The following is a 19,013-nucleotide window of genomic DNA, read 5'->3' on the forward strand; positions in this document are numbered from 1 at the left end:
ACTGAGCTACCCAAGCACGACTGACGCCCCCTCCTCACAGCTTTACTTCTGCCAGTATCTCGCCTCCTACATTCCAAACTTTACAGAAGCTCTCCTGCCAGGAAGTTTCATATCAGCGCACACTCCGCTGCAGAGTGAAATTCTCATTCTGGAAACATCCCCCATGCTGTGGCTAAGCCATGTCTCAGCAATATCCTTTCTTACAGGAGTGCTAGTTCTGCAAGGTTCGCAGGAGAGCTTCTGTAAAGTTTGGAATGTAGGGGACGAGGTACTGGTAGAAGTAAAGCTGTGAGGACGGGGCGTGAGTCGTGCTTGGGTAGCTCAGTTGGTAGAGCACTTGCCCGCGAAAGACAAAGGTCCCGAGTTCGAGTCTCGGTCCGGCACACAGTTTTAATCTGCCAGGAAGTTTCACTTTCAGCAATGTTTTCAACAGTGGAAACGGCGTTGGCAGAAGTGTATCGCGTCTCAGGGCGAGTACTTTGAAGGAGACCATATTGTAATACCCGAATAATTGTAAAATAAAGTTATTATTCAACTTTTATACGTATTTTCCGTACAAACCTCGTACACCAGAAAATGCACATTCTGAGGTGCCTAGGAGTTAAAGGATGAGGCTGACCTGGGCGCAATGTCGCTGCCCTGCTGCATGAAGGCCCCGAGGGCGAACCACAGGCTGTTGAGGATGCTGAACTCGTTGGTGAGCGCGCCGCCGGCAGGATCCTTGCCGGCCCCGCCGCCCGCTCCGCCTCCCGCGCCGACCCCGACGGCGCCGATGCCGACGACGCCGTCGGCCGGGCAGGGTCCGGGCCCGCTGACGAAGGCGAGCCCCGGCGGCTCGTGGAAGGCGGGCTGCAGCAGGCGCCACTCGTAGGGCGAGAAGCGCGACACGATGAAGAGCACGATGCTGACGCCCACGTACGAGAAGATGACGCACACCCAGATCTCCTTGCTGAGCGGGTTCAGGAAGCTGAACACGCCCGGCTTCTGCTTCACCGGCTTCTTGATCATGATGCTGATGCCCAGCGACATGAACGGCTTGCTGAAGTCGATCACGCGCTCCCGCTCCGACGTGATCGTCATCGACGCGATCGCGATGTCCGCCTCCTGGTGGCAGTGTAACACTTTTTCCTCTGCACACCGCAATGATTTTATCATGACTCTTACTGCGATCATAACACATAATTACGTGTGCAGCATCACATTCGTGCAGATTTCGATATCAACTACGACGGTTGGAACTTTAATGGTGACACCTATTTATTTACAGCTCGGACAAAACAGATACGAGTCTTGTTGCAACCCTTGTCCACAGTACGAGCAACCCTTAGCGGCTCGCCATCTGACAAGTGTTCATGACGTCGCCTCTCCGGCTGAGATCTTTTTTAATATGTGACTTGTAAGTACTGCATCTTTTCGAGTCAGTACAAACATTAATTTTATTAATGTGGTGTCACCGCCAGACACCACACTTGCTAGGTGGTAGCTTTTAAATCGGCCGCGGTCCGCTAGTATACGACGGACCCGCGTGTCGCCACTGTCAGTGATGGCAGACCGAGCGCCGCCACACGGCAGGTCTAGTGAGACGTACTAGCACTCTCCCCAGTTGTACAGCCGACTTTGCTAGCGATGCTTCACTGACAATTACGCTCTCATTTGCCGAGACGATTGTTAGCATAGCCTTCAGCAACGTCATTTGCTACGATCTAGCAAGGCGCCATTACCAGTTTATATTGAGATTATATAATGTATCAACAAGAGCGATGTTCACCAATTGTGGATTAAAGTTAAGTATTCTACCAGTTACTCTTGTTTGGCTAGTCTTATTTCTCTTGACCTGTTCCAGACCTCACGCCAGCCTGTGTGAGCTTCAACGCGTGCTATTCGGCTACAAGTCATAGTGGATTGACTGTCGGGTCAGTCCACTACAGTTAATATACTATATACCTAATGTTTTAGTACAGTTTGTCTAATTCTGAACCAGGTCAATTTTGACTTAATATTTGTGACCAAGGGCTTATTTGTTACAATATAGATACGAGTTTCAAAGTTGTAATGACCTTCAAAGTAGACACCAGCATTGTGCAGAACTCGTTGCCAGCGATGTGGAAGTCGTAGGATACCCTTCGCAGTGCCAGTTGTGTTGACAGTTCGAGCGGCTTGATCTATTGCCCGACGAATTTGTGGCAGTTCTGAAGCGAGTGCCGTGAAGTGTTTCCATCAGTTCAGAAATCGAGTTGAACTCATGAGGGCTTAAGTCAAGGGAGTGCAGTAGATAGTATACACATACAACCGCTACCACCGTCATACCTTAGCTAAAGATCTTGCTGAAAACCCAAGGAAACTCTGGTCTTACGGTAAGCTGGTCGAAGGCTTCCATCCAGTCACTCACTGATCCGTCTGGCCTGGCAACGGAAGACAGCAAAACGAAATCTGAAATTTTAAATTTGGCATTTGAGAAATCTTTCACGCAGGAGGATCGTACAAACATAGCGCCGTTTGAGTCTCGTACAGATTCCCGTATGTACGACGTAGTGGTAGACATCCCTGGGGTTGTGAAACAGCTGAACAGGTTGGAAATAAATAAATTGCCAGGTCCTGATGGGTTTTACAGAGAGTACTCTACTGCATTTGCTCCTTACTTAGCTTGCATTTATCGCGACTCTCTAGCCCAACGTAAAGTTCCGAGCGACTGGAAAAAAGCGCAGGTGACGCCTGTATATAAGAACGGTAGAAGCACGGATCCTCAAAATTACAGACCAATATCCATAACATCCGTTTGTTGCAGGATTCTTAAACATATTCTCAGTTCGAATATAATGAATTTCCTTGAGACAAAGAAGTTGCTGTCCGTCCATCAGCACGGCTTTAGAAAGCATCGCTCCTGCGATACGCAACTCGCCCTTTTGTCACATGATATCTTGCGAACCATGGATGAAGGGTATCAGACGGATGCCATATCCCTTGACTTCCGGAAAGCGTTTGACTCAGTGCCCCACTGCAGACTCCTAACTAAGGTACAAGTGTATGGGATTGGTTCCCAAATATGTGAGTGACTCGAAGACTTCTTAAGTAATAGAACCCAGTACGTTGTCCTCGATGGTGAGTGTTCATCGGAGGTGAGGGTATCATCTGGAGTGCCCCAGGGAAGTGTGGTAGGTCCGCTGTTGTTTTCTATCTACATAAATGATCTTTTGGGTAGGGTGGATAGTAATGTGCGGCTGTTTGCTGATGATGCTGTGATGCACGGGAAGGTGTCGTCGTTGAGTGACTGTAGGAGGATACAAGATGACTTGGACATGATTTGTGATTGGTGTAAAGAATGGCAGCTAACTCTATACATAGATAAATGGAAAATAATGCAGATCAGTAGGAATAAGAATCCCGTAATGTTTGAATACTCCATTAGTAGTGAGCGCTTGACACAGTCACGTCGATTAAATATCTGGGCGTAACATTGCAGAGCGATATGAAGTGGGACAAGCATGTAATGGCAGTTGTGGGGAAGGCGGACAGTCGTCTTCGGTACATTGGCAGAATTGTGGGAAGATGTGGTTCATCTGTAAAGGAGACCGCTTATAAAACACCAATACGACCTATTCTTGAGTACTGCTCGAGCGTTTTGGATCCCCATCAGGTCGGATTGAGGGAGGACATAGAAGCAATTCAGAGGCGGGCTGCTAGGTTTGTTACTGGTAGGTTTGATCATCATGCGAGTTTTACGGAAATGCTTCAGGAACTCGGGTGGGAGACTCTGGAGGAAAGGAGGAGTTCTTTTCGTGAATCGCTACTGAGAAAATTTAGAGAACCAGCATTTGAGGCTGACTGCAGTAAAATTTTACTGCCGCCAACTTATATTTCGCGGAAAGACCACAAAGATAAGATAAGAGAGGTTAGTGCTCGTACAGAGGCATATAGGCAGTCATTTTTCCCTCGTTCTGTTTGGGAGTGGAACAGGGAGAGAAGATGCTAGTTGTGGTACGAGGTATCCTCCGCCACGCACGGTATGGTGGATTGCGTAGTATGTATGTAGATGTAGATGCATAGCACTTAGCAGCCCCATCAGTCAAACAAATCAGTAACAGGTTGCACTGTACGTGCTTGAGCATTGTCCTGCAAAATGATGGTCAGGTCCTGCAGAAAGTGTCATCACTTCTGTTTCTATGCTGTTCACTTTTGGAATACAACCTGCGACCAGCTTAGAGACAGAAATGATGATAGTTTCTGCAGAACCTGACCATCATTTTGCAGGACAATGCTCAAGCATGTACAGTGCAAGCTGCTACTGATTTGTTTGACTGATGGGGCTCATAAGTGCTATATCACCTACTGCACTCCCCTGACTTAAGCCCTCGTGAGTTCAACTCGATACCTAAACTGAAGGAAACACTTCACGACATTCGCTTTAGAACTGCTCAGATTCGTCGGGCAATAGACCGCGCCACTCGAACTGTCAATACAATTGGCACTGCAATGAGTACCCTGCGACTTCCATATTGCTGGAAAGGGTTATACACAAAGTTGGTGACTACTTTGAAGGTCAGTAAAACTTTGAAATACGTATCTATTTTGTACGAGCTGTAAATAAATAGTTGCCACTATTAAAATTCAAACCCTCGAACAACTCCGGCTACATCTACATTTACGTGATTACTCTGCAATTTAAGAGGGTAGCTTGATATGTCTGGTAAATTTCCTTGAAAGAGTGGAACATTTTTGCTGCACCTTCATGGTTGGTAAGCTTCATTATGTTAAGGATTGTCTAAAAAATTTCAACAATTTACAGCTTACAGTTCACTGCTGACAGCCGTCTGACTTGGTCAATGTGTCGACTGTGAATGAAAATGGATAAAATGGAGTCCCGTGTTACTAAGAAACTTTTTCATTTGAAGCGTTGGACTACTGCACAAATCAAAACAGAGGTGCTTGGAGTGTCTCGTGGCGTCCACCTGAGGTCATCACAAAGCAAACCATTGTCAAAATCCATGATATGATAATGCAAGACCACCGAATAAAAATTCGGAGTTGCTGAGATTGTAGGCATTCTACAGAGAGAGTGTATAATATCTTGCACGGATAATTGATTATGAACAAGCAATATGCGAGGCGGGTACCACGATTGCTGACAGACGATCAAATGCCAATCCGTCACATTTCAACAGAAAGTCTAGCGGTGTTCAGTCGCAATCCGCAAGACCTTTTGCATCGATTTGTGACTGCTGACGAAACGTGACTCCATCATTACACACCAGAGTGGAAACAACAATAAAACAAAATGGGCAAAGGTTCGAGAAAGTTCACCAAAAATGCAAAGACCATTCCATGAGATGGTAAGATGATAGTGGCGGTTCTTTGGCACTCCCAAAGAACAATCCTCGTAGATTACTTGCATAAAGGCTGAACCGTAACTGGACCGAATAAAGCTTTATTGCTTGATCGTCTGCGACTTCTGTTTGGCTGCAAAAGGACTGAGGTTGGCACAAAAAATTAGTGATCCTTCACCAGGATAATGCACCATCCCAATCACCAGGAATAAGAATGGCGAAAGTGCATGAATTTGGATTTGAATTGCTACCTCGTCGATTCTGTTTACCAGGCGACTTCTTCCTGTTCCCTAACTTGAAATTCTGGCTTGCTGCGATGAAATTTTTATCAAATAAGAAAGTAATAAACGCAGTCAACGAGTATTTTTCAGAGAGCGACAGAACTTATTTTTCTGATGGGATGAAAAAGCTGGAAGTTGTTGGACCAAGTGTATATCACTCAATATATAGAGAACTGATGTGAGTTGTTGATGAAACATTTAATCTTGCTTTTTACCGGACTTATCAAACCACTCTCTAACAGTTAAAAAGCACGTAGACGAAATGAATACCTCAATCATTACAGGCCAGCTCTGATTTCTCTTATTTAACTATGATGATTATTTCTTCCTTTGTAGGTGGGAGTCAACGAAATACTCGGAGGAGAAAGTTGGTGACAAAAATTTCGTTTAAATAAAAACGCATTTGGTTTAATCATTGCCACCCATGTTATACAAGTGCACTCCCTCCCACATTTCGCAAAATACAGAATGAGCTGCCCTTCTTTGAATTTCTTCCATATCCTCCCTCATTCCTGCCTGTTAAATATCCCATACTACATACTACCGCAGAAGAGGACGGACAAGAAATCTGTTTAGTAGCTTTGTTGTAACTTCTAAATATTCTGACAATAAACATAGTCGTTCATTCGTCTTCCCCATAACATCGTTGTATTAGTTTGCATGACATATTTAATCTTTTATGGGATATAGTATATTAGGTCATTATTTTCACAGCATCAAAATGCATTAGCTTATAATCGACAGGCGAATGTCCGCCCCCGGTAGCTGAGTGGTAGCCGGCACGGTAGCTCAGCATGTTCGGTCAGAGGGTAATGTGCCCTCTGTGATAAAAAAAACTGAGTTAACAGATCAACAATGAACTTAAATGGATGTCTTACGACGTCCGCCCCGAGCAGATGCAACGAACTAAAGCGAACAAAATGAAATCATCATCATCATCATAATCATCATTTAAGACTGATTATGCCTTTCAGCGTTCTATCTGGAGCATAGCCCCCCTTATACAGTTCCTCCATGATCACCTATTCAGTGCTAACATTGGTGCCTCTTCTGATGTTATACCTATTACTTCAAAATCATTCTTAACCGAATCCAGGTACCTTCTCCTCGGTCTGCCCCGACTCCTCCTACCCTCTACTACTGAATCTATGAGTCTCTTCGGTAACCTTGCTTCTCCCATGCGTGTAACATGACCCCACCATCTAAGCCTGTTCGCCCTGACTGCTACATCTATAGAGTTCATTCCCAGTTTTTCTTTGATTTCCTCATTGTGGACACCCTCCTGCCATTGTTCCCATCTACTAGTACCAGCAATCATCCTAGCTACTTTCATATCCGTAACCTCAACCTTGTTGATAAGGTAACCTGAATCCACCCAGCTTTCACTCCCATACAACAAAGTTGGTCGAAAGATTGAACGGTGCACAGATAACTTAGTCTTGGTACTGACTTCCTTCTTGCAGAAGAGAGTAGATCGTAACTGAGCGCTCACTGCATTAGATTTGCTACACCTCGCTTCCAGTTCTTTCACTATGTTGCCATCCTGTGAGAATATGCATCCTAAGTACTTGAAACCGTCCACCTGTTCTAACTTTGTTCCTTCTATTTGGCACTCAATCCGTTTATATTTCTTTCCCACTGACATTACTTTCGTTTTGGAGATGCTAATCCTCATACCATAGTCCTTACATTTCTGATCTAGCTCTGAAATATTACTTTGCAAACTTTCAATCGAATCTGCCATCACAACTAAGTCATCCGCATATGCAAGACTGCTTATTTTGTGTTCACATATCTTAATCTCACCCAGCGAGTCTATTGTTTTCAACATATGATCCATAAATAATATGAACAACAGTGGAGACAGGTTGCAGCCTTGTCTTACCCCTGAAACTACTCTGAACCATGAACTCAATAACTGCTGCCTGACTATCCATGTAAAGACCTTTAATTGCTTGCAAAAGTTTGCCTCCTATTCCATAATCTTGTAAAACAGACAACTAATACTCGCACTTTCCTTTCAACAATACCTGAGAAGATTTTACCCGCAACGCTGATTAAAAAGATACCTCTGTAGTTGTTACAATCTTTTCTGTTTCCATGTTTAAAGATTGGTGTGATTACTGCTTTTGTCCAGTCTGATGGAACCTGTCTCGACTCCCAGGCCATTTCAATTATCCTGTGTAGCCATTTAATACCTGACATTCCACTGTATTTGATGAGTTCCGACTTAATTTCGTCCACCCCAGCTGCTTTATTGCACTGCAATCTATTGACAATTTTTTCCACTTCCTCAAATGTGATCCTATTTCCATCATCATTCCTATCCCACTCTACCTCGAAATCTGAAACATTACTGATCGCATTTTCACCTACATTGAGCAACTCTTCAAAATATTCCCTCCATCTGCCCAACGCATCCACAGGATAAACCAGCAGTTTTCCTGACCTGTCCAAAATACTTGTCATTTCCTTCTTACCTCCCTTTCGAAGACTGTTAATTACACTCCAGAATGGTTTTCCAGCAGCTTGTCCCATAGTCTCCAACCTGTTTCCAAAGTCTTCCCACGATTTCTTCTTGGATGCTGCAATTATCTGTTTGGCTTTGTTTCTTTCTTCAACATAGCTTTCTCTGTCTACCTGGGTTCTGGTATGTAGCCATTTTTGATACGCCTTTTTTTTCCTTTTACAGGCTGCCTTGACTGTATCATTCCACCAAGCTGTTTGCTTCATCCTACTTTTACACATTCTTTAGCCACTTCTAGTACTGTGTCCCTGTACCTTGTCCATTCCTTTTCCAATGACTGTAATTGACTACATTCAACTAACTGGTACCTTTCTGAGATCGCTGTTATGTACTTGTGCCTGATTTCCTTATCCTGAAGTTTCTCCACTCTTATCCTCCTACATATGGACCTGACCTCCTGCACTTTCGGCCTCACAAACCCAATTTCACTGCAGATTAAATAATGATCAGTGTCATCAAAGAATCCCCTGAATACACGTGTGTCCCTCACAGCCTTCCTGAATTCCTGATCTGTTATTATAGAGTCAATGACAGATCTGGTTCCCCTGCCTTCCCAAGTATACAAAATGAAAATGAAAAAAAAAAGTGGCCAGCGTGACAGAGTGTCAATACTAAGGGCCCGGGTTCGATTCCCGGCTGGGTCGGAGATTTTCTCCGCTCAGGGACTGGGTGTTGTGTTGTCCTAATCATTATCATTTCATCTCCATTGACGCGCAAGTCGTCGAAGTGGCATCAAATCGAAAGACTTGCACCAGGCGAACGGTCTACCCGACGGGAGGCTCTCGTCACACGACATTATTATTATCACATGCGATTCAGCGATACAACAGGTAACATTTGAAGTAGCATTTTTACCCATTCTGTAATATATAACGATTAAAATGAAATTATTGATTAAGTACAGCTTCTGGACAACTGCATTCCTTAAAGTATTTTACGGCTGCAGACCACGTTCTCTCGTCAGTTATGCTATGTAGGAGGAGTTGAAATTGCCTGAAAAAACTGTTATCCAGAGAGTGACACCATCTTCGTATTCCTTAGAATTTGTAAGGATGTGATTCCCTTCACCTGTTTAGTAGTACGACCCGAAATGGTATTTCTCAACCCAGGAAATGTGCAGAAAATTTTGTTCTTAAGATGTTAAATGACAGAAAGTACCATAGCTTACAGAACATTTTGTGTCTTTTTCTGTGATCAACATTCCACTCAATTATTAATTTAAACTATTGTGGTTTGCATCCTCACTTTGACTACTGTGTTACGATATTTTAGCATTGTTCCTTGACAACAGGAGTACATTCATTAATCGTCTTAAGTGTCCACATTCCTTCTACACCGATGTGTCCCTTCTTACGGTTGTCTAACACGAAGTTCTTTTATTATATTTCCCACGGTCCACGGGTAACCTCAATGGGTAAAAAAACAACTATATAGACAAACGATTGACGATCTACTGTTTGAACATCCCATATATAAGGTGATTTTTCCACCGTCGCTTCTTATTACGGCTTCGCAGCCCTTTATAAAAGCCTCGTAAAAGCTTCTGAAATGCAGGGTGAAATATTTCCACAGCAATGATTAAAGATTTTTTTACGTTAGATGCAATGCGACACGAAATTAATGAAGCAGTTAACTCTATTTTGAAGCTCTATTCTTTCTGCCAAAGAAAACATGAATAACTGTAAACCCATAGCAATAGATTTTTGAGTCATCAATCTTCTGACTGGATCGATACAATCCTTCACGAATTTCTCTCCTGTGCCAACGTCTTCATCTCGTAGTAGCACTTGCAACCTACGTCCTCAATTATTTGCTGGATGTGTTCCAATTTCTGTCTTCCTCTACAGTTTTTACCCTCTATAGCTCCCTCTAGTTCCATGGAAGAAATGCGGTCATGATCTAACAAATGTCCTACCATCCTGCCCCTTCTTCTTCTCAGTATTTCCTCTCCTTTCCTGCCCGGTTCTCTAGAAAACCTTCTCATTCCTTACCTTACCAGTCACCTACTTTTCAACATTCTTCTGTTGCGCTACATTTCAAATGCTTCCATTCTCTTCTGTTACTATCTTCCCACAGTACAAGTATCAGTACCATAGAATTCTTTGCTCCAAACGCACATTCTCAGAAATTTCTTTCTCAAATTAAGGCCTACGTTTCATACTAGCAGACTTCTCTTGGCCAGGAATGCCCTTTTTGGCAGTGCTCCGTGCGTCATGGGTTATTTTGTTGCCTAGGTAGATGAGTTGCTTAAACTACGGAACATGCATTACTGGTCCAGTGGACAATCCTCGCTGGCTCAGACAGGCAGAGCGACAGCGACGGTGGACTGTAAATGTGTGGTGCGGAATCGTTGGCGACCACCTCATTGGTCCTCACTTCATTGCAGGGGCCTAAACAGCTGCAACATACATCGCGTTTCTAAAGAATGATCTGCCAACGTTGCTCGAAAATGTTCCACTGGAAACGCGTCGAAATATGTGGTATCAGCATGATGGTGCATTTGCACATTCCGCAATTAACATTAGGCTGACCCTTGACAGGATGTTCGACGGGCGTTTCATAGGACGTGGAGGACGCATAAATTGGCCAGCCCGTTCTCCTGATCGTACACCTCTGGATTTCTTTCTGTGGGGTAAGTTAAAGGAGAATGTGTACCGTGATGTGCCTACAACCCCAGAGGATATGAAACAACGTATTGTGGCACCCTGCGGCGACATTACACCAGATGTACTACGGCGTGTACGACATTCATTACGCCAGAGATTGCAATTGTGTGCAGCAAATGATGGCCACCACATTGAACATCTATTGGCCTGACATGTCGGGACACATTCTATTCCACTCCGCAATTGAAAACGGAAACCACGTGTGTACGTGTACCTCACCCCGCATGGTAATGTACATGTGCGTCAGTGAAAAAGAAAAGGTGTTAGCATGTGGACGAAATATGCTGTTCCAGTCTCTTCTGTACCTAAGGTCCATCACCGTTCCCTTTGGATCCCTACGTAATTCGGTGCTCTCCGATACACACGATCGAACAGCGGAGGAGTGGCACTCAAGCGTCAACTTTAGTTTACAATATCTCCGGATGTAATTAACATTTTACAACGCAACAAACGGCACTGATTACGTATTTGTTTATATGTTCAGATGTGCTAACAAAACTAACGGGGTTCCATTAAAAAAAACGTAGGTTTGTGCTAAAAAACATACTAACGTGCATTTTTTGATGGTTTGTATTAACGAATTACACTAGCCCCTCTCCTCACGTTCGGTCTGTGGAATCGATTCGTCAGTATTTGATGTGGTTTACGAAATATATCCAGCGGTAATGTTAGGTGACTCACCCTATATATATATATATATGTATATATATATATATATATATATATATATATATATATGTATATATATATATATATATATATATGTGTGTGTGTGTGTGTGTGTGTGTGTGTGTGTGTGTGTGTGTCAATCACTAATGTCCAGCTTTCTCTCCAGTGATGATAATTTTGTGAACTGAAGCGTTAGAGGGATAAAATGATGAAGTTGCAGCTGGTGGTTTGCAATGCACTATTTCAATTACTAAATATAGTCAAGTAATGACCGACAGACTTACATAAATAATTTTTTACGTGACAGTTATTCGGAAACGATGAGAAGGTGGTCTGTTATTGTTGTTGAGCTTGTAAAAGATGTATTCTTTAGTACAAGTTGCTCATTTACAAGACTAATGTTGTTGAGGTTGGCTTTCTTTATAGCCACACTGTGTACAAAACTTTACGACGCATCATTTTGTAAGCAGATGTTTACTTGGTAGTATATCAAGTTTTCATTTTATCTGTTAATATTACAACATACTATCCCTGTAATATGTATTAGCAAACTTATTGGGCAACTGAGATGTTTTGTAGTACACAAAATTTCGAAACTGGGGGCTTACCTGGTGCATTGATGTCGTTAAAAGGTTTACTATGATTTAAGTCGATTTACTTGCGACAGCTACGATGTATTTTAGATTACAATCGTCGCCAGTGTGGCATTTATTTGTGTATTACGTTTGTGTATACAGAATTTCACGATCTTGCTCACTAATGTTCAGTGTTTACTTGCAACCAAAGATCATAATGTACCTCTTAGTAAATTAATACTGAAAGCTATTACGTACTATAGTTCTACCTCTGATATGGTGTTGTCTTTGACTGTATCGTTGACTTTTTGGACTAGTTACATTCGTCGGTATGTTAATAGCTGTCGACGTGGACCTGCTTCTTCACTAACATTATCGTACACAGTTATTATTGCTAGAAATTTTTACGTACTATGGTGGACTTAAAGGTCAGATTACTATTGTTCAAATTTTGGTTTAACTTTTATTCTGTTTACAGCAGTAAGTGAAATAGTATTTAACGTCGTATCTCCCTGTAAACTGTGTAATCTCTAAACGCAATTTATTCGTTTTAGGCCAAGCTTGATAATGGTCACTGGCCGAAACTAGTGGCGAATTGCGCAAAATAAATGACATCTGAAGATTTCACCACGAATTTTAACAATTTGCAAGACTAAAGGGATGCAAGAAGAGGAAGAAAAATTTAAAATGTCTAACAACGCTTTGATAAATGGATGGTAAAATAAGTCTCTGAGTAGCTCACAATCTTTGTGAACTGTGCAACTTACATGTCATAGAATATGCTGTGAGTATATTTTCATTGTCTATGCAGCAGCATGCTGAGCCGGCTGCTTACCTTGCGGACGAGCTCCCCCACCATTCCGTCCCAGCCTCCCTCCACGTCCGGGTTCTCCGCTCCGTATTGGCCGTCCTTCACAATCCTCAGCTCGTCTGCAACAGGACACCACCTGTGAGAGGCTCTCTGGACAATGTAAACAGTTTGTACATGCCTATCATCTCATTGAACCAACATAAGGTTCTGAGGTTTACAGCCAGCCCATACATTACAACTTTTCAACACCTAACGCCATTCTAATCTTCACGCCGAGTGTTGTAATACTAGCAAAATTCAAGCATTTCGACGGAACAGGGAAGCCACGATCTCTGGCAGCATCACTAGACGTTTTCGTCGTCGAGGTTTCCACCAGTCCATCCACAGCTAACCTATTCCTCTCACTAACACAGTAACGAGGAACTCCTGACAGAAAACTAACATAGAATGCACGCCTTCTTACCATCCAACATAACTGACTAAAGCTACTTTCTCTGGTCTCTGTTCTCTACTAATACCCTCACCTAGCATACAACACCTATAGTATCCATATACCATCCCCCAACTCTCATCCTATGCCAAATTTTCTTCTCTTTTCGGAACACCTTCTAATCCTATATTAATCCGAAAACGCAGCGCCAGCACCAAATATCTACCTGGTCTTCATCATTCTCCGTATGCTGCTGTGTTAGGGTTGGCTCAAATGGCTCTGAGCACTATGGGACTTAACATCTGAGGTCATTAGTCCCCTAGAACTTGGAACTACTTAAACCTAAATAACCTAAGGACATCACACATCATGCCCGAGGCAAGATTCGAACCGGCGACTGTAGCGGTCGCGCGGTTACAGACTGAAGCGCCTAGAACCGCTCGGCCACAGCGGCAGGCCTACAAGCGCTAATTAACAACGCTCCACCTCAACCCATTCATCCATTGCCTCCCTTCTCCCTCCTCCCCCTCAATAACTTAGTTGTTCCCTGTAGTGCCAAAGAACTCTGTTGTGGCATTCATCATTCCAAAAGAATGACGAATACTACAACAATACTTCAACAATACTATTATAACAACGGAAGACGCTTCTGTGCAAAGTGATCCTTTGTTTCTTCAAATAATTGAAGTTTCCGCAAAAGCGTATATTTTTAAAATAGTTCTTTGATCTGTTTTATGAATTTGAAACTTTTTTAAAGATAAACATTTGGCTAAGTGCGGTTTTACCCGCAGCCTTCCAGTCTCTCCTATGAAACTCAACTACCAAAAAACGTAAAACCAGATGCGTACACAGGCCATCATATATCGATCTATCTCACTCCTATCACCTTTTGGTGAAGTGTCGAAACAGAAATTTGGTCATTTTCAAACAGGTGACGCGTAAGAGAAGTCAGCTGTCTACCACTGCCATAAGGTGAGTTTCGGCGGAGTCTTTCAGGCTTCATCTCGTTTGCCGTCTGGATTTGTCTCGGCTGCGATAGCTCGCACTCTATTTCCGCCAGTAGCTGCCTCCAACCAGAGCTCACTTGGAAGCCACGGTCTCTGTTATGGGGTATTGTGCTAACTCGGATGACTTCCATTATTATGCTGCGCTGCACAACACCCTGATTGTTCAAAATAGAGCTCATTGCATTCCTCCTCGACTGACGATTTCTCTCTCAGCCTAATGCACATCTAGAGTTTTCCATGTTTCGCTACATGAACGCAGCGTTGTATACGTCCTACCACTGTGGAACTGAATGTCACTGTCATGTACTCTGTCTACATCTACATCTACATTTATACTCCGCAAGCCACCCAACGGTGTGTGGCGGAGGGCACTCTACGTGCCACTGTCATTACCTCCCTTTCCTGTTCCAGTCGCGTATGGTTCGCGGGAAGAACAACTGTCTGAAAGCCTCCGTGTGCGCTCTAATCTCTCTAATTTTACATTCGTGATCTCCTTGGGAGGTACAAGTAGGGGGAAGCAATATATTCGATACCTCATCCAGAAACGCACCCTCTCGAAACCTGGCGAGCAAGCTACACCGCGATGCAGAGCGCCTCTCTTGCAGAGTCTGCCACTTGAGTTTGTTAATCATCTCCGTAACGCTATCACGGTTACCAAATAACCCTGTGACGAAACGCGGCGCTCTTCTTTGGATCTTCTCTATCTCCTCCGTCAACCCGATCTGGTACGGATATACTCAAGTATAGGTCGAACGAGTGTTTTGTAAGCCACCTCTTTTGTTGATGGACTACATTTTCTAAGGACTCTCCCAATGAATCTCAACCTGGTACCCGCCTTACCAACAATTAATTTTACATGATCATTCCACTTCAAATCGTTCCGCACGCATACTCACAGATATTTTACAGAAGTAACTGCTACCAGTGTTTGTTCTGCTATCATATAATCATACAATACAGGATCCTTCTTTCTATGTATTCGCAATACATTACATTTATCTATGTTAAGGGTCAGTTGCCACTCCCTGCACCAAGTGCCTATCCGCTGCAGATCTTCCTGCATTTCGCTACAATTTTCTAATGCTGCAACTTCTCTGTATATTACAGCATCATCCGCGAAAAGCCGTATGGAACTTCCGACACTATCTACTAGGTCGTTTATATATATTGTGAAAAGCAATGGTCCCAAAACACTCCCCTGTGGCACGCCAGAGGTTACTTTAACGTCTGTAGACGTCTCTCCATTGATAACAACAGGCTGTGTTCTGTTTGCTAAAAACTCTTCAATCCAGCCACACAGCTGGTCTGATACTCCGTAGGCTCTTACTTTATCAGGCGACAGTGCGGAACTGTATCGAACGCCTTCCGGAAGTCAAGGAAAATAGCATCTACCTGGAAGCCTGTATCTAATATTTTCTGGGTCTCATGAACAAATAAAGCGAGTTGGGTCTCACACGATCGCTGTTTCCGGAATCCATGTTGATTCCTACATAGTAGATTCTGGGTTTCCAAAAACGACATGATACTCGAGCAAAAAACATGTTCTAAAATTCTACAACAGATCGACGTCAGAGATATAGGTCTATAGTTTTGCGCATGTGCTCGACGACCCTTCTTGAAGACTGGGACTACCTGTGCTCTTTTCCAATCATTTGGAACCTTCCGTTCCTCTAGAGACTTGCGGTACACGGCTGTTAGAAGGGGGGCAAGTTCTTTCGCGTACTCTGTGTAGAATCGAATTGGTATCCCGTCAGGTCCAGTGGACTTTCCTCTGTTGAGTGATTCCAGTTGCTTTTCTATTCCTTGGACACTTATTTCGATGTCAGCACTGAAACAATGCGGAGGGAGCTCCACAAGCAGGAATCTGCGCGGCGAACTGGTATTCAAAAGCCACTCATCAGTGATGCAGCTTCTCGTAACAGGAAAACGTGATGACGGAACCAGGACAATGGAGAAATTGAAATTGAAGAAGGTCGTTTGGTCGGATGAGTCTTGTTGCACACTGTGTCCAACTTCTGGCTGAGTTTAAAAGCCAAGAGTGAAACATGACGGGGGTACGGTAATGAATTGGGCTCCCATATCGTAGTGTTCAGTGGGCCCCTTGGGTAATGTACAAGGTCTTGTTGGGGCTAAGGATTATGTGACCATTTTAAGTGTTCAGGTCCGTCCCTTCGTCCGCAAGGCTGATACTGTGTTCCCAGACGACAGAGCCGCTGCTCACACAACTCGTACCGTCCAGGACTGGTTTTGTAAGCACGAGAACCAATTGCCGCATCTCCTCTGCCCGCCACACTCACCAAATATCAATATTATTGCGCCAGTGTGGCCTACTTTGGAGAGAAGGTGCGCGATCGCCATCCACCTTCATCATCACATGCAATTGCTATTGTTTTTCAGGAAGAATGGTATAAGTTTTAAATGTCAATTGTTCTCCTACGCCGTATTAGGCACTGTGATGTGTTTCCGCGTTTTTGTCCAACGCACGTAGTGGTAACATGGTGTTTGTTCGGAATCCTAGTGATCTTGGCTGTTGGTGGTGCCCCGTACGCTAGAGAAACCGCTCGTTTGTTCCATTGTCGTCTTCTTTCAGTGGAACACGTTGTTCGTATTGCCTTTTAATTCGTGTATCACTGGAGCCATTCCGACGCAAGACCTGTTTCAGGTGTTGCAGTACAGCCGGCGGCATGTGGCCGAGAGTTCTCGAGGCATGCTTCGCTGGGCACGTGTCAAGCAATAGTAGACACCCGCCATTTCGGTTCTTCGCCGGTAAATATAGAGAATGATATTCGTCGACTTTTCGTGAATGACGAAATGAAAAGTTAAAAACTGCAGAGTGTAACACTAGTCTGTACTTCTGTGGCATGTCGAGCACACTTCACTGATGAATAAATTGCACTATGTATAAAGTATGTGACTAAAAGCCTATGTACACGCTTCTGCTCGCTTACGCTACGAATATGGGCGTGCCTAAGCGTACAGATATGTGACCCCTCAACAGGTGTGCTTGCAGTCAGAATAGCTGAATCGAGATATTGAATATACACTCCTGGAAATTGAAATAAGAACACCGTGAATTCATTGACCCAGGAAGGGGAAACTTTATTGACACATTCCTGGGGTCAGATACATCACATGATTACACTGACAGAACCACAGGCACATAGACACAGGCAACAGAGCATGCACAATGGCGGCACTAGTACAGTGTATATCCACCTTTCGCAGCAATGCAGGCTGCTATTCTCCCATGGAGACGATCATAGAGATGCTGGATGTAGTCCTGTGGAACGGCTTGGCATGCCATTTCCACCTGGCGCCTCAGTTGGACCAGCGTTCGTGCTGGACGTACAGACGGCGTGAGACGACGCTTCATCCAGTCCCAAACATGCTCAATGGGGGACAGATCCGGAGATCTTGCTGGCCACGGTAGTTGACTTACACCTTCTAGAGCACGTTGGGTGGCACGGGATACATGCGGACGTGCATTGTCCTGTTGGAACAGCAAGTTCCCTTGCCGGTCTAGGAATGGTAGAACGATGGGTTCGATGACGGTTTGGATGTACCGTGCACTATTCAGTGTCCCCTCGACGATCACCAGTGGTGTACGGCCAGTGTAGGAGATCGCTCCCCACACCATGATGCCGGGTGTTGGCCCTGTGTGCCTCGGTCGTATGCAGTACTGATTGTGGCGCTAACCTGCACGGCGCCAAACACGCATACGACCATCATTGGCACCAAGGCAGAAGCGACTCCCATCGCTGAAGACGACACGTCTCCATTCGTCCCTCCATTTACGCCTGTCGCGACACCACTGGAGGCGGGCTGCACGATGTTGGGGCGTGAGCGGAAGACGGCCTAACGGTGTGCGGGACCATAGCCCAGCTTCATGGAGACGGTTGCGAATGGTCCTCCCCGATACTCCAGGAGCAACAGTGTCCCTAATTTGCTGGGAAGTGGCGGTGCGGTCCCCTACGGCACTGCGTAGGATCCTACGGTCTTGGCGTGCATCCGTGCGTCGCTGCGGTCCGGTCCCAGGTCGACGGGCACGTGCACCTTCCGCCGACCACTGGCGACAACATCGATGTACTGTGGAGACCTCACGCCCCACGTGTTGAGCAATTTGGCGGTACGTCCACCCGGCCTCCCGCATGCCCACTATACGCCCTCGCTCAAAGTCCGTCAACTGCACATACGGTTCACGTCCACGCTGTCGCGGCATGCTACCAGTGTTAAAGACTGCGATGGAGCTCCGTATGCCACGGCAAACTGGCTGACACTGACGGCGGCGGTGCACAATTGCTGCGCAGCTAGCGCCATTCGACGGCCAACACCGCGGTTCCTGGTGTGTCCGCTGTGCCGTGCGTGTGATCATTGCTTGTACAGCCCTCTCGCAGTGTCCGGAGCAAGTATGGTGGGTCTGACACACCGGTGTCAATGTGTTCTTTTTTCCATTTCCAGGAGTGTATGTTGAATGTATGTAATATCTATTTAACTACCTGCTCTTAGATTGACGACTTCATAGAACTTTCAAAATCGGATACTGCGAGTGACCTGAATACATACATCTTAAGCATAATCGTTATTTGTGACGGTGATAGCTCGAACATCATTAATTGAAATCCGTTCCAGTTTCTTATGCCCTCCGTAACGGGAGTTGGATGAACAACTCCAAGGTTCTTTCAACTTATATTCCGAGGGTCGATCCTATGTTGTCAACGAACATATT

At 44.6% G+C, this 19,013-nt stretch overlaps 1 protein-coding gene across 1 annotated transcript in view; it reads right to left on the reverse strand.

Moving 5' to 3' along the window:
• Window positions 1-19,013, reverse strand: part of LOC126188129 (glutamate receptor 1-like) — a 559,761-nt gene that overhangs the window by 47,702 nt on the left and 493,046 nt on the right. The window contains exons 12-13 of the mRNA XM_049929607.1: window positions 12,875-12,969; window positions 620-1,104 (exon numbers count right to left, since the gene is read on the reverse strand). Of these exons, the coding sequence (XP_049785564.1) occupies window positions 620-1,104; window positions 12,875-12,969 (580 nt within the window). The remainder of the gene's footprint in view (window positions 1-619; window positions 1,105-12,874; window positions 12,970-19,013) is intronic.

This window comes from Schistocerca cancellata, chromosome 5 (genome assembly GCF_023864275.1).
Source record: "Schistocerca cancellata isolate TAMUIC-IGC-003103 chromosome 5, iqSchCanc2.1, whole genome shotgun sequence".
Lineage (NCBI taxonomy): Eukaryota > Metazoa > Arthropoda > Insecta > Orthoptera > Acrididae > Schistocerca > Schistocerca cancellata.